The sequence below is a fragment of the Cricetulus griseus genome, chromosome 4 (assembly GCF_003668045.3).
Source record: "Cricetulus griseus strain 17A/GY chromosome 4, alternate assembly CriGri-PICRH-1.0, whole genome shotgun sequence".
NCBI classification, from domain to species: Eukaryota; Metazoa; Chordata; class Mammalia; order Rodentia; family Cricetidae; genus Cricetulus; species Cricetulus griseus.
Genome location: NC_048597.1, coordinates 164,786,924 through 164,803,638, shown reverse-complemented (window position 1 = coordinate 164,803,638; position 16,715 = coordinate 164,786,924). Strand labels below are relative to the sequence as shown.

The 16,715-nt window shown below is 38.2% G+C and overlaps 1 protein-coding gene across 2 annotated transcripts in view; it reads left to right on the top strand.

The window, feature by feature from the left end:
- The window catches only part of Ddx10 (DEAD-box helicase 10), a 164,553-nt gene extending 148,758 nt beyond the window's left edge, over window positions 1–15,795 (top strand). Inside the window, exon 18 of one of the 2 annotated variants that reach the window (XM_027415099.2) lies at window positions 15,074–15,795. In XM_027415099.2, the coding sequence (XP_027270900.1) occupies window positions 15,074–15,257 (184 nt within the window). In that variant the 3' untranslated portion in view covers window positions 15,258–15,795. Of the gene's footprint in view, window positions 1–8,724; window positions 8,780–15,073 lie in introns of those variants that run through there. The other variant, XM_027415100.2, reaches the window with a different exon arrangement.
- Window positions 15,796–16,715: the final 920 nt, after the last annotated feature.

Here is a 16,715-nt window from a genome sequence, read left to right as displayed (position 1 = left end):
CTTTTGTGTGTTTGGTTTTGTCTCTGAAACATGTTTGGTGCTGGTTTTATTTTTGAGTAAATTTGACTGTCTTTTTAAATATCTTAGTGAACTACTTTAATCTCCATTGGCTCTCTTAATATTGAGTTTCTGTAGCATTTCTTCATTCTTTTTTGCTCATCAACTTCTATTTCAAGATTTTCAGTCAGCTTTATAATATACAGAGGACTTTTCACAAGCATATATGCATTAAAGATGAGTTTCTGATGAAGAAAACATGGGCAGAAATGATTTTTATATCGTTGTGTGTGTGTGTGTGTGTGTGTGTGTGTGTGTGTGTGTGTGTGTGTGTGTGTTCATATATATGAGTTAGGGCCCATGCATGTTGCAGTGCACCAGTGGATGTCAGAGAACAACCTCAGGTGTTTTAGTCAGGGTTACTATTGTTATTATGAAACACCATGACCAAAAGAAACTTGGGAGGAAGGGGTTTATTTGGCTTATGCCTCCACATTGTAACCCTTCATCGAAAGAAGTCTGGGGAGGAACTCAAACTAAGCTAGAACCTGGAGTCAGGAGCTGATACAGAAGACATGGAGGAGGGCTGCTTACTGGCTTGCTTCTAGTGGCTTGCTCTGCTTGCTTTCTTATAGAACCCAGGACCACCAGCTTAGGGGTGGCACCACCCACAAAGGGCTGGGTCCTTCCCTATCAATCACTAATTAAGAAAATGCCTTATAGGCTTGCTTACAGCTCAATCTTATGGAGACATTTTCTTAATTAAGGTTTCCTCTTCTCAAATGACTGTAGCTCGTGTTAAGTTGACCTTAAATTAGCCAGCATATCAGGTTTCAGTCCTTATCTTCTACCTTGTTTGAAACAGTTTCTCCTTGTTTGGTGCACATCTTGCCTTAGGAGTACAAGGATTAGAGACACACAGTATTGTACCAGCCTTACAAGTGTTCTAGGGACTCAGTCTTATTCTAAGTTTACATAGCAAGTCCTTTATCCACTGAGCCATCTACCCAGCCTTCCTTTTAATTTTTTCTTTTAAAAAACTATTTTATTTTCTTTCTGTGGTATGTGGACTCCCTGGAGTCCAGAGGAGATTGTTGAGTCTCTTTTGGTGGTGGAGTTACAAGTAGCTGTGTGATGCCGGAACCAAATTCAGGTCCTTTTGTAAAAGCAGCAAGTGGTCTTAACCACTGATCCATTTCTGCATCCCATTTTAACTGTTTGTGATTGGGGCCAGGCATGGGACATTATATAAATCTTAGTAGTATTGTTTTGGGTTTTTTTGTTAGATTTAGAGATTATTTTAAAATTAAACACTTTTTCATACACAGTCTACATGGTGTGTGTGTGAGAGAGAGAGAGAGAGAGAGAGAGAGAGAGAGAGAGAGAGAGAGAGAGAGAGAGAGAGAGAGAGAGAGAGAGAGAGGGGAGAGAGAGAGACTAACTTTTAACGACAATTTCCTTTTGTCTGAACCTCTCAGGTCAGGTCAGCTTAATATTATAAATAACCCATTTGTCTCATTGTAAGCCTGCCATCTTTTCACTTTATCTTCTATCTTTGAAATATTTGAAAACAAAACTATTTGGAGAAACTTCAAAGGCTGATTGGAGGTTTATGAGACTGCTCTCTTGACTTTTGTTTTGCTTGGGCCTTCTACTCTGTCATTTGGTCACCCAGCCTTCATGGATGACATCATCATTGACATAGCTTTATGGGAGAGACATTTGTGTTTAGTGATACTGTACACTCACCCTGTCACTCCTTTATATCTAATTTCCATTAATATTATGTTATAATAATATAATAGTCAATTAATACTCTTTCCCTTTCAGATTTTTAGGTTGTGTCCATGCTTTTGATTCTTGTTTTATCAGTATAAGTAATTGTTTAATGAGCAACTTTGTTGAAGACTAGAGTTGTCTCTCTTTTGAAGCCATTTGAAGACTAATGAAGAGTAATACTGATCTTTAAGACTTACTTTTGTCATACAGCTGGAACATTGGAAATATGTTTGGGTGCATGATAATATTGAAAACTAATCAGTTAAAGTAGTTTGAGATGGAAGCTGCTGCTTTCTAGGGAGTACAGAATATTCTACACGTGGATTAGTAGCAAGATTCTCTAGTTTAAACTTAGATGATATTTACATTCAGTATGGGAGGAGAAACAATTATGTGTTTACAGTTTCTGCAGAGTAGAAGCTATTTTTAACTTTGATTCTGCAGATAAGTGTTAGCCCAATCTTAAAAATCTAGAAATAGCATAGAAAATAATGGTGTAGGTATTTGTGTGACAGATACGTCTCTGTCTGTCTGTCTGTCTGTCTGTCTGTCTGTCTGTCTGTCTGTCTGTCTGTCTGTTGTCAGAGAGCTCCTAGTTCTTCAGCAAATCCCCAAATTATTTATGGGCAACAACCACAAAAGGTCTTACCAGTTTCAAATAATGTGTGATTTCCTCTTTCTTTCTTTCTTTCTTTCTTTCTTTCTTTCTTTCTTTCTTTCTTTCTTCCTTTAAATTTCATTTTACATTTCAACCGAAGTTCTCCCTCCAACCTCTCCTCCTGCCTCCCTCCTCACCTTCCCTCCAGCTCATTCCCCATCCAGTCCTTCCAACAGGTAAGGGCTCCAATGGGACACAGTTTGGGACATTAAGTTGGGGCAGGACCAAGCCCCTCCCCCTGAGTTAAGTCTGAGCATGGCACCCTACCATAGGGAATGGGCTCCAACAAACTAGCTCATGCACCAAAGATAGATCCTGATCCTACTGTTACGAGCTCCTCAGATAGCCCAAGCTTCACAACTGTCTCCCACATATGGAGGGCCTAGTTTGGTCCCACAGCTGTCCATCCAGAGTATATGAGTTTTCATGAGCTTGGTTCAGCTGTCTCTGTAGATTTTTTCCAACATGATCTTATTCTCCCTTGTTCATATATTCCCTCCTTCCCCTTATTGATTAGATTCCCAGAGCTAGGCTTGTTACTTGGTTGTGGATCTCTGCATCTGGTCCCATCAATTACTGGAAGAAGGCTCTAGCTTCTCTGGAGCTGTGGATTGTAGTCAGGTTACCCTATACTTTATATTTAGTATCCACTTATGAGGGAGTACATATCATGTTTGTCTTTCTGAGTCTGGGTTACCTCACTCAGGATGGTTTTTTGTTTTTGTTTTTCTAATTCCATCCATTTGCCTGCAAATTTCATGATATTATTGTTTTTTTTACAGCTGAGTCATACTCCATTATATAAATGTACCACATTTTCTTCATCCATTCTTTAGTTGAGGGGCAACTTGGTTGTTTCCAATTTCTGGCTAAAAATAATGCTGCTATGAATATTGTTGAGCAAGTGTCCTTTTGGTACGATTTAGTATCCTTTGGGTATATGCCCCAAAGTGATATTGATGGGTCTTGAAGTAGATTGATTCCCAGTCTTCTGAGAAATCACCATACTGATTTCCACAGCAGGTGTACAAGTTTGCACTCCCACCAGCAGTGGACGAATGTTCCCCTGATTCCACATCTTCTCCAACATAAGTTGTTATCAGTATTATTGATCTTAGCCATTCTGATAGGTGTAAGATGGTATCTCAGAGTCATTTTGATTTTCATTTCTCTGATGATTAGGGATGTTGAGCAATTCCTTAAATGTCTTTCAGCCATTTGAGCTTCTTCTGTTGAGAATTCTGTTTAGCTCTCCACCCCCAATTTTTTATTGAATTGTTTGTTATTTTGTTGACTGGTTTCTGTTACAATAAATCTTTCCTCCATAAGCCACCGAACCCCACTTCCATGTGTGCGCTCTACGCCAGCCGCCCACCTGAGTTAGGGCCCCAATGCACAGAGAGACTTGTATGCTGCTTGGCCAATGACTAGGATTCTCATCTGTTAGCTCAGTGTCAATTATCATAAATCTATATATTTTACAAGACTTATCTTATCGGACACCTTATTGGCATCCCTCCTTGCAGGTGGATCACATTGTCCCGCTGGAGGAAGAGCGGAGGGGAAAAGGGCCACTTCCTGTTTCTCCTTGCTTAAATATGAGTCTCCTTGCTATGTCACTTCCTGCCTGGAACACCTTCTCTACTACATTTCCCAGAATCCTCTTTGACTCCTAGTCCTGCCTAACTTGCTGCCTCATTGGCCAAACTATTTTATTCAATAATCAATAAGATAAACATACACAGTACATTCCCCATCAGGTTTCTTGAGTTCTTTATATATTTTGGAGATCAGCCCTCTGTCAGATGTGGGGTTGGTGAAGATCTTTTCTCATTCTGTAGGCTGTCGTTTTGTCTTGTTGACTGTTCCTTGCCTTAGAGAAGCTTTTCAGTTTCAGGGGTTCCAATTTATTGATTGTTGATCTCAGTGTTTGTGCTTCTGGTGTTCTATTTAGGAAGTGGTTTCCTGTGCCTATGTGTTCAAGGTAACTTTCCACTTTCTCTTCTGTCAGATTCCAAATAACTGGTTTTATGTTGAGGTCCTTGACCCACTTGGACTTGAGTTTTGTGTATGGTGATAGATATGAATCTATTTGCAATCTTGTACATGTTGACATCTGGTTATGCCAGCACCATTTGTTAAAGATGTTTTCCTTTTTCCATTGTACCTTTTTGGCTTCTTTGTCAAAAATTAGGTATTCATATGCATGTAGATTAATGTCGGGGTCTTCGATTCCATTGATTCACATGTCTGTTTTTATGTCAATACCTAGCTGGTTTTATTACTATAGTTCTATAGTAGAGTTTGAGGTCAGGGATGGTGATGCCTCCAGAAGTTCCTTTGTTGTGCAGTATTGTTTTAGCTATTTTGGGTTTTTTGTTTTTCTATATGAACTTGAATAATGTTCTTTCAAAGTCTGTGAAGGATTGTGTTGGGATTTTGATGGGGATTGCATTGAATCTGTGGATTGTTTTTGGTAAGATTGCCATTTCTATTATGTTGATCCTACCTATCCAAGAACATGGGAGATCTTTCCATTTTCTGATGACTTCTTCAGTTTCTTTCTCTAGAGACTTAAAGTTCTTATCATACAAGTTCTTTCACTTGTTTATATGTGGATGTTTAATGAAAGGAAATGTGGTCAAGGTATGGTGGTGAGAATTGCAGTTTTTATTCCCTTTTTTCATTTTTACCAACCCAGATATTTTCTGATTATTAGACTTCTGATCTAAGATTACTTTTTAAAGCATTTTTAGTTATGTTTATAATGAATTCTAGACATCTTCCTGTGCTACATCCACTCCCCCCATAATTCTTTCTAGTTCCAGCAGAAAATCGAGAATTTAGGCATTGAGAATGTTATGCATTCTTATTACTGCATAAGTAGTAGTAGTCTTCACCATAGAAGGAAGCATCAGATTTTATAGAGTACACTGTGCAGTGATTAATCTCTATTAGGTCTATTACCATGATCTTATAAATTAAAAATTATAAGGGGAAACATCTCTGACACAACTTATTTGAATTTTAAAGTGTCAATACTTGAGAATAGTCAAAACTTTTGGAGAATTTTTTAAAGTGAATTATTACATGTTTATTTATTACTAGTTTTAAATTATGTAGGGAAAAAAATCCAAGCTGCATTTATTGACTGAGTAAAGTTTTGTAGAAATAGTTACCCAAACTGGGCACTGAGATGCTGAACTTGGGTCTACACTGGGTTTCCACAGACAGTTAAACTTCAGGGATTTTTTTTTTTTTTTTAAGGGAGTATTTGTTTCTATACCTCTAAATACTCACCTCATCTTCTTGGCAACTAGACCAGTCTACAATTCTTTTCTCTGCATTCTAAAAGAAAAAAGAGAGAAGGATAATGAAGTTGAAGATCTGTACTGATACTACAATAAAATGTGTCCCCCCCCCCCCCCCCGCAGCCTTTTGGGCTGGCTTTTGTTAGGTTTCTAAGGTGTACATTGGTGTTGATCTTCTGTTTTATGATGAAACACATATAAATACACACAGCCTTCCTCAGGGCAGGAGCTCTAATATAGTACATCCTCTTTTCCAAAGTCCAGCTTGTGTGAACTCCTTGCCCTAATATCCTTGAAAGTAAATTCCACTACACTGTATTCCAATAAAGCACTGCATTTGGTAGGTATTGATAGGTTTTCTTAGCAAATCTAGCCTAGATCACAGCCATGTCTTATAACACTTGAAACATTCTTAAGGCTTGGTATAATAGTTCTAACTTCAACAAGCTTCAAACCCAGGGAATGTAATTTTCCAGCTAAAGGACATTTTTTTTTTAAAAAAAATTTTATTAGTTCAAATTAGGAACAAGCTTGCTTCACATGTCAATCCCTTCTCCCTCTCTCTCCCAACCCCCCACCCCATCCACCTTCCACTCCCCAGGCAGGGTAGGTAGGGCCCTCGATGGAGGCTCCCCAAAGTCCACCCACCATCCTGGGCTGGGCCTAGGCCCTCCCCCATGTGTCCAGGCTGAGAGTGTATCCCTTCACGTGGGATGGGCTGTCAAAGTCCCTTCTTACACCAGGGAAAAATACTAATCCACCTCCGTGGGGGGGGGGGGCGCTAGAGTTTGGAGGCCTCCTAATTGACATCCATCAGGGGTCTGGATCAGTCCTGTAAACTGGCTTCCCAGACAGCAGTCTGGGGTCCATGTGCTCCCCCTTGTACAGGCCAGCTGTTTCTGTGGGTTTCACCAGCCTGGTACTGACCCCTTTGATCTTCATTCCTCCCTCTCTACAACTAAGTTCCAGAGTTCAGTTCAGTGTATATCTGTGGGTGTCTGCCTCTGATTCCATCAGCCACTGGATGAGGGCTCTAGGATGGCATAAAAAGTAGTCATCAGTCTCATTGTAGGGAAAGGGCATTTAGGTTATCCTCTCCACCGTTGCCTAGATTGTCAGTTCGTGTCATCCTTGTAGGTCTCTGGAAATCTCCCTAGTGCCAGATCTTTCCTTGGACCTATAATGGCTTCCTCTATTATGGTGTCTCTCATCCTGCTCTCCTCTGTCCTTCCCCCAACTCAATATTTCTGCTCCTCCATTTCCTCCTCTCCTCTCCTCCTCTCATTCTGGCAGTTCCCTCTCCCCTACCCTCATGCTCCCAATTAGCTCAGGAGATCCTGCCCCTTCCCATTCCTTGGGTCCAGGCATTTTTCCCTTAGAGTCCTTGTTTCCTAGTTTCTTTGGTGAAGAGGATTGTAGGCTGGTAATCTGAGTGAGTACATACCATGTTTGTCTTTTTGTGACTGGGTTATCTCACTCAGGATGGTTTCTTCTAGTTCCATCCATTTGCCTGCGAATTTCATGATTCCATTGCTTTTTTTTTCTGCTGAGTAGTACTCCATTGTGTAAATGTACCACATTTTCTGTATCCATTCTTCAGTTGAGGGGCATCTAGGTTGCTTCCAGGTTCTGGCTATTACAAACAATGCTGCTATGAACATGGTTGAACATATGTCCTTGTTGTATGAACATGCACTATTTGGGTATATGCCCAAGAGAGGAATTGCTGGATCTTGAGGTAGACTGATTCCCATTTTTCTGAGCAACCGCCATACTGATTTCCAGAGTGGTCTTACAAGTTCACACTCCCACCAGCAATGGAGGAGTGTTTCTTTTTCTCCTCATCCACTCCAGCATAGGTTGTCATTGGTGTTTTTGCTTTTAGCTATTCTGACAGGTGTGAGGTGGTATCTCAGAGTTGTTTTGAGTTGCATTTCTCTGATGGCCAAGGATGTTGAGCACTTTCTTAAGTGTCTTTCAGCCATTTCAGATTCCTCTGTTGAGAATTCTCTATTTAGTTCTTCACCCCACTTTTTAATTTCATTGTTAGGTGTTTTGGTGGCTAACTTCATTGTATATTTTGGAAATCAGTCCTCTGTCAGATGTGGGATTGGTGAAGATATTTTCCCATTCTGTGGGCTGTCGTTTTGTCTTACTGACTATGTCCTTTGCCTACGGAAGCTTCTCAGTTCCAGGAGGTCCCATTTATTAATTGCAAAACTTAATGTCTGTGCTACTGGTGTAATGTTCAGGAAGGAGGGCTCAGCCTCTGGCGGCAGCCAGATGGCAGAGGGCGATGGGTGGACAAGGGTGAGGTGTGTCCAGACTCAGTGTGGCCCTTCTGGTCTGGGTGGGCTCAGGCAGAAGCGAGCAGGGGTTGATGGGGGAGGTTGGGGGGCAGAGCAGTGACTAGCCTCACCTGAAGCCGGGGCGCTCGCTGCAGGACAGAGGGCCAGCTAAAGGACATTCTGATCCGGGTATGTGTTGTTTTCCTAATCCCTGACAATATTTTAAAATACGCTGTTTAATGTGAGCAGTTAACTACATTCATGTCAGGTGTCAATTTTTCTTTTGTTCTCGCTATTGCAACATATAACCCCCCCCCCCGTACTTGTTTCTGATTGATGGAAAAGTATATCATAGAGTCAGTTTCCCTCTCTATCTAGTCCTGTAGAATGATCTCAGAAGCATCGATAGTGCAAAAGTAGTTACTCTAGCAAGGAGTGGTATGTGAGCAACATGAGGTTCTATGAACCAAGAGACAACTGAGTGTTTGTTCACATTCATCACCCCATGTAGTTTTGGATATTGACATAAACTTTGCAACATGAGAAGAAGTGTGGGTTTGGGGAAACTAAGTGTGTGTTTAAAAAACAACAACAACAACAATTTGGTTTCCTGCATTCAAAGCTTTGAATTTTAATTTCTTTTACAAGTATTGGAACTTAGACATATTACTTAAAGCTCTGTTTTTCACAGTCAACCAAATGATAATGCCTAACTTGCAAGATTATTGTTGAAGACCTAATGAAAGTAAAAAGAAAGCCAGATATGAAACGCAGTAAGGTCAGTGATGCATGATAATCATTGTAATTAGTAAAGGTGAAGAAGATTCTAGATATGTAATTGATAAACTATAATGTTTTCTGGAAATGTCTCCTTTTATTATTTTCCATTTCAGAATTGTTCATTAAGTGCTTGATATTCAAAATGTCAGCCCCTATATTTGGAATAGTCTGCAAAAATATTCTGCCTTGGTCGAAATGAATGATGTTGTGAAATTAATGCCATAGGATCTATTTGATATACAGAGTGTCTATATAACAAAGCCAGAAACTGGGTAGTGTCATTTTTTGGTTCTTCATCATTTACTCTATGTACGCAGATAGTTAACAAACTCAAACTTGACACTACAGTAGGCAGAGAATGAAAAAGAATGGATCCTAGCTCTTATAGAGTGTATACTGCTGGGGAGCAGACAGACCATAAAGAAATAAGCAGAAAGTAGGACACAGTTGGTCATGAGGGCCTTGAAAGAAATAACTGGTGAAGGCATAATTGGAAGTTACTTTTAATGAAGTAGTTAGTTAAGCCCTCTCTGAATAAAGTCTGAAGAATTGTTGAAAGCCTTCTCTAAGAAAAGAATGAATAATTTATCCTAGTATTTGAATCATGAATGCTTTGGACAATTATTGCAATTAAATATGTAACCTAATAGTGTAATAATGATCCTGTAGTTACCTGTATTCCCACCAGTGGAGATTTTTAGCTACTTTTCATTCCAATATTCTTTTTCCCATTATGTATCCTAACTGACACTAACTTCATGGTAGGGTATGTATATAAGATCTATAGCCATTCTAGTCTACTGGATCCTATTAGAAAGAAGTAGGCTAAACGTAGCACATGACTACAGAAAGTAGAGATGCCCTGGCAGCCTAAACAAGGGCTGGGGGGGGTAATTTAGCTTATATTTTTTTGCTTTCTTCTGTTTTTTATGAGACAGAATCTCATTATGCACCCCAGGTTGGCTTCCACCTGCAATGCAACTTCCCTGGCCTCCCAAGTGCTGTGATCACAGTGGTGTACTACAACTCCTAGCTTTTTAAAGACTACTGAAAATAACCCGTCATCCATATATCCTGAACTACCAAGTCTTACCATTCCTGTTTCTGTGCTAAGTTATCAATGGGAACCCCCCTTTTTTCCCACACTGTGTGCTTTGAAGCTCTGTGGAATTATAAAGAATAATTAACATGTACTTAGCTACTTAGAACTTTGAATTTAATTTTTATTTCAAAGACTAATATAGGATGGTTACAGAAAAAGCAGAAGATACATGCATTAACAAAAAGAACATTTAAAAATAAACCTCCAAATCATTTTCCACACATACATTTTTAAAATGTGGATGGATCTTCATTCTGTGTTGGTTTCTTAATTTTTTCAGTTTTCATAAAGAAAGTTTTGCAGTAGCTAATTAATATCTCATGTTTAATTTTATAATGTGTTCAATGAATTAATTCTTTAGGGGCAGATTTTAGGGTTGTTAACTTTCCGAAATTAAAAATAGCTCTATCTTAAGTATCTTTCTTAAGAAATCTTTGAGCATACCCTTAATTATTGTCTTGGGCAAGATTCCCAGGGGGAAAAAATTCTGGGCACGCTTACTTTAAAACTTTTGAAAGGTGCTGCCAAATGTCATACAGGTGAGAAAAATCACATTAGTTTCAGACAGTAGAAATACTAGATGTCAAATGACTAATAAACAATTTGAGCTATATTGAATTCAAGGAAAGAGATCTATATTAATAGGCCAGTTGTGTGCCTGTGTACCTTTCAAGGGAAGATGATGATCTGGAGATGAGTCTGAAATGCAAGACATGACAGCAGGGAAGAGATGCCTTACTCCCAATAGAGAGCACTGGTGGAAATGCTGATCCATTGTGCAGACTGGGGTGTCATGTCTCCTCCCACCATCTTTTGTTACTCTTGAGTTTAACACAGATGCTTTTCTTGTTGTAGGAAATACAATTTAAATGGTCTGAAAATAATTTCAATGTTGAAGCCAGAAAAATCAAAACTATAATAAAATAAGTTCTGCTTCTAGAAGATTTTTGAGTTTGGAGTTCAGAGATCTTAGGAAATAAGAAAGTCATGTCCCATTTAAAAGTCAGTTCTTAATATATTAAAACTTCGCACTCCACTTTTCACTTTTCTTCGTTATTACCAGTAAATAATTGGCTCAGGTATTTGGTGTAGGTACTGTGGCATGCTTCTGTATTACTGTTTCCAGTAAAGTCTCAGTCAATGATTTTCCCTCTTGCTGTCTATTTATATTACATATCAAATGATAATATTTTACTCTCTACTTAGTTGTATGATTTTTTCTTTAAGCACACATTACTAATGAAGTCTCTATGGTTTAGATTATTAAAAGATTAGTATCTCTGAATTTTTTGACTTTGATATTGGTGGAGCTTTTGGTGCTCCAAGCTAAACCTTGTTTTTATGTTTTATGATGTGCTTTATCAAGTGGTAGGTTATTAATATTTGCTTATTGTAATATGGCCCTATTTGACATTTGGCTCAAACATTTGAAGGTTGGGGAAAGAGGTCAGCACTTTTACGTTCTTTAGGGGTGCTGATAGGAGGATAAAACGTGGAACTCAAACACAGATACTCTGCCCACACTGAAGACACCTACCTACCTACCTACCTACCTACCTACCTACCTGTTAGCTTTGTGCTACTTTGCCCCCTTCAGTTCGTTGGGGTTCACTTTATGGGTTTCATATTGTGCATTTCTCTTTTGGAGTTACATTTTTATTTTTCCAGCCTCAGTATTTTCAGGAGGTTTTACTAACTATTTGCTAAATGACATTGGTGGTGTGTTGCTGTGTTGCACTGTGGTGTTGTGTTTTGTGGGTGAGGTTTTGTTTTGTTTTGTTTTTTCCCCTTGTTGCTGTAAGCAAATACCAGAGAAGAAGCAACTTAAGGGAAGAATGGTTAGTTCTAAGGATATGGTCCATTATGGCTGGAAAGAGATGGCAGCAGGACTATTGGAAGTTGGTCACATGGCATCTGCAGTCAGGAAGCAGAGAGGGATGAATATTGATGCCCAGGTGGTTTTCAGTTTTATTCAGTACATGACCCCAGCTCATGGAGTGTTACAGTTGGTATTTAGGGTAGATTCTCCCATCTCACTTAACTCGATCAAGAAACTCCCTCACAGATATGCCCAGGTGTTAGTCTTGTGGGTGATTCTAGATCTGTCAATTTATCAGTCAGTATTAACCATCACAACTACTATACACTACCTGATAGATCTTGGCCACAGGCTACCCTAGGATTTGTAGAAGAAAAATTTAAGAACTAAGAAATTAATTGGACATGGCCTGTACATGGCTAACTGATGAGGAAGCCCAGTCAGTCCCTCCTTAGATTCAGTGAGCGCCCAAGTGCTCAGAGGACAGAGGCCTCCTGCCTAATAAAGCAGGGCGTGAAACAGCTGAGGGCTTCTAGCATTGGAAGAACATTGGAAAGAGGCCTTTTTGAATGAAACCAGATTGTTGTTTTTCTGACTACTATGTTTTAGGGCTTAAATTTTGTGGAAGATTATCTGTAGAATTCCCATCCTATTACCAGATGATTTGTTATTCATATCACTATTTGCTATAGAAAGCAATCATAAAATGTCTTCCTAAAATTTCAGTTGCTTATTGAATATAGGTAACATTCATATCTGATTTTCCTTTGAAAAAAATCTGAAGCAGCTATTTTCTGCAGAGAATATAATGTGCAAGAGCACATTAAATGAGGAAGATGCATTAGTAGAGCCTACTAATTAAGCTTTCTGTGAGCCTCTCCAAGGTGCGCTCAGTATACAAGCTAGACAAAACCAGCATTGTCTTCACCATCTATTCATGGCACTATAACCTAGTGGGATTGGCACAGAATTGGCCACACTCCTAAGCACATTAGGCCTAAATATTTTTTTTTAGCTTCTATTTTTTTTAAAATAATTATCTTAATTCTTTGCTGGCTGAGTTCTTTTTGAAGTCTTTCATGTTCATGCTCCAGGCGTCCTTTTCTGGCTTTGAATAGCCACATCATGCCATCTAGCTTGCCTTTCCTCTGTTGGTGAAGAAAATGGCTGAGTCAGAGCATTTGGGCTTCTAGGAGGTAAATGGGGGACTTATCTATAGTTTTGCTTCCAGCTGGTTATAAATGGATATGCTGATTAGGCACTTTCACTTTTATATCAGGCTATCTTCTAAACAGTAATGGAGTCCATTCAAACTTGAACAATTTGTTCTTTTTTGAATACATCATGTAGTTGGAATATAATATAATACTTATGTAGAATTTTTTGTTGGTTATTATATACAGCCACTGTGAGAATTCTTTTGAATGGATGTAATTTTTATGCAGAAAGTTAGTTAATGTGTTAAGATCTACTGTATGTTTTTATTTATCTGGTTTCATTTAATTCTCAGAATAATTCTAAGTAAATAATTAAACCTCAGAGTTTGATTGGCTACTGTTTTCTCCCCTCCCCTCCTTCCTTCCCTCCTTCCCCCTCTCTCCCTCCGTATTCTCCTCCCCCCTGTTCTCTCCCCTTCTCCCACCTCTTTGTGGGTTCGTGTAAATTTTAGGTATTTGTTTTTCCTAGTTCCATGTAAATTTTAGAATTGTTTTCCCAACTTCTGTACAGAATGACATTGACACTTTTATGGAGATTGTTTTGACTCTGGGAGTCACTTTGGACATTTTAAACAATATTGATTCTTCTAATCTATAGAATGCATTTTTACTTTTTTGTTTCCTCTTTAAGTTTTTCATTAGTATCTCATTGTTGAGCTCCTTTGCCTTAAGTATTCTTGAATGTTTTATTTTTATAACTACTATAAATAGAATAGGCTTCTTGATTTGTATTTCAGATAACTCACTGTTATAGTGATGCTATTGATTTTTATATGTTGATTTTACATTCTGTATCTTTGCTGAGTTTGCTTATTAGTTCCAATATTTTGTTGGTATTTGGGTGGGTTCTGTATAAAATATCTAGTATTGTGGTTATTTGTCGATCACAGTCTTTCTTGGTAATTGAGGAAAATGCTCTGTTACTTTGTTTTTGATTTCCTGTTATTGTTTAGCATTTGTCAGTTACAGATGTCTGCTTTTTTTGGTTACCATGAGGTTTATAAAAATGTCTTCTTACTATAGTGAGCTATTTTGAAATGATTGCTGACTTCCTTAGCTCTGTGCTGATCACTTAGTATGTAAATAGCTATTCAACTTGGTGACTGTGGGACAGGGGAGATTGTCAGCCGTTCTACTCAGCTGCCATCTTGCTCCATGCCCTTCAGTTGAGTCATCTTGAATATATATATATATATATATATATATGTATATGTATATGTATATGTATATGTATATGTATATGTATATGTATATGTATATGTATATGTGTATGTATGTATGTATATATATATGTATATGTATGTATGTATATATATGTATATGTATATATTTAAGTTTTTTGATGATTTTTTAAAATATATTTATTGATCTATGAGTGTCTCATGGCCTCTTGTGGAAGTCAGAGAATAATTTTCTTCTGTCATGTGAGTTCCCAGGATTGAAATCAGGTAGCCATTTCATCTGCCCCGTGTTTTGTCTTTAATGCACTCAGTGATTATTTTGCCCCCTCAGAAGTTAGTTCTACTTTTATGGCCAGTATTCAGGATGTGTGCAGGATTATCCAACAGTACTTAGTTTCTTAAGACTGTGTGTGCACATTAGGTATGCATTTTTAACGGAAGAAAGTTGATTTGGTGCTTTTTGACATTTTAGGTTCTTTATCATAATGTAATTCAGCTAATGTTAGAAGTAGTACCTGATACTACTGTATCTAGAGCCTATGTAGCCTGCTACCTAAAGGGTAGCTTAACTTTAAATAGAGATAATTTGTTATGTTAAAACAAGGATAGACTATACTCTGGCATACCTAAGGGGCTTCTCAGTGTCTTCAAATTATGGATAATATATCCAGAGTACCCTATAATTATTGTATTGAATGTCATATAGTTTATACAGTACACTTCATGTGCCTGGTTTGTGATAGGCCCTATAACCGTGCACTTATGGGCAGGTGTATATATATAGCATTGGTATCTTGGTTTTGTGGTTTCTTTTGGTCTCATATTTACGCCATTTTACCAACTATCTGTTTTACATTTGGGTTATTCTGTCCCATTTTAAATGTTTGACTCTATACTGAGTTAATTATTATAAAGTAAATCATTGGATTTGTTCCCACCAGTGACACCAAGAAGAAGCAAGGAATGAGGAAAAGGAACAACACTGAAGAGGACTTGGACGATGTACAACCAAGAAGTCGGCATGGAAAGAAAGCCAAGTGGGAAACGTTAGAGCCTTTGGATACAGGCCTGTCTTTAGCAGAGGATGAAGAGCTGGTGTTACACTTACTCAAAAGTCAAAACTAAATATTCTCTGTGCCTTCATGGACTTTGATGGACATCATTATGTGGGCAAGATGTTGAAAAGAGCTACGGAGCAGTTAGGTACTATGTGTCCCATTCTCAGAGGATAAATTTTCTGACAGAAACGATCACATCTCTGGTTTTCTTTTACAGACTGAGTTTTGAAACATCAAGGAACATACTCAAAATAAGGATGTATTGTACACTTTACCATTTTGCACTGTGTACTCTATTAGAATTTACCCACCATTGGAAATGCTTATTTTGTTTGTTTTCACCGAGCTGTGGAAGGCCTTGCACATGTTAGGCAAGTGATCTACTGCTAAGCTGTGTACCTAGTCCCTGTTTCTTTGTTTTACAAGCAGGTTCTGGATTCCTTGTTCACACCCATCTTTCATACAATACAGAAATCTTAATGTTATTGTTAAATGGCTAATACTTTTATGTATATTTCATTATCTCTGAAGAAACAATATAATGGATTAGCACTGACAAAGAATGAGTATTTTTTAATTTAGTTCAAAAAAATAAACATTTTCTATAAAGTACTATTGATTTCATTGTGTTGAGTAATATGAAAGATACTTCCATAGATTATAAAATTAAAATATGTGATAAACTTCTGAAGCAGGTTTTGTATTGGTAATTTAGCCTGCTCAAAAGTAACACCTTGTACTTACACTTACAGGTTGCTGGCAGTTATTTGTACATTCTCTTGACCTCTGAAAACATTCTTCATGTCATCTGTTTAGCAGGTGTCATGGAGAAATGGAGAAAGCTGGGCATTGACATGAAATCATTGATTTTAATGTAGACTGTCAGACTTGGGGTTCTTTTCTTAACCCCACCTTCCTATCCCGTTCACTACCAAAACTAATCTTCAGTAATAGCTGTAAATTTAATCCTGACTCTTAAGGAAGATTGATTGCACAACCTCTAAGTATTTTAACACTTCCAACTGAGCCTGTCTGTATTTGTCTCTGAAAAACTGTCTCATCTTCCTTGTATATTCAGTGTCCCCATGAGTGACCATCTTCCCACAATCAACATGACTGCCAGTTTTCCCCCTTCTGCACTACACTGCTCCTGCTGACTCCTCTTTAGTGACTGGTCCATAGCTTATTCTGTGATCTTCAGCCTTTACTCAGTTAAGTCTTATTGGAACATTCCCAAACCCTGAGGTTGTTAACTAATCTCTGCTTCTACCAGCACATTCTTCAACCTGCCTTCCCTGAGAGTTCTCTCTGTAGCCCATAATCTGAGCATGTTTCCTCCTCTATTTCCTTCTGTTATGGTGTCTGTCATGTGATAGAATCAACCTTTGTCTATAAACCTGTTACCCTGTTATCAGACAGTTGAGAACAGGATTGTATTTTATCCATCTTATATACCCTTCAGGCTAAATATAGCACCTTCCCTATAATTCATAATTAGGGCTTTGATTTAATGAATGCTCATAGT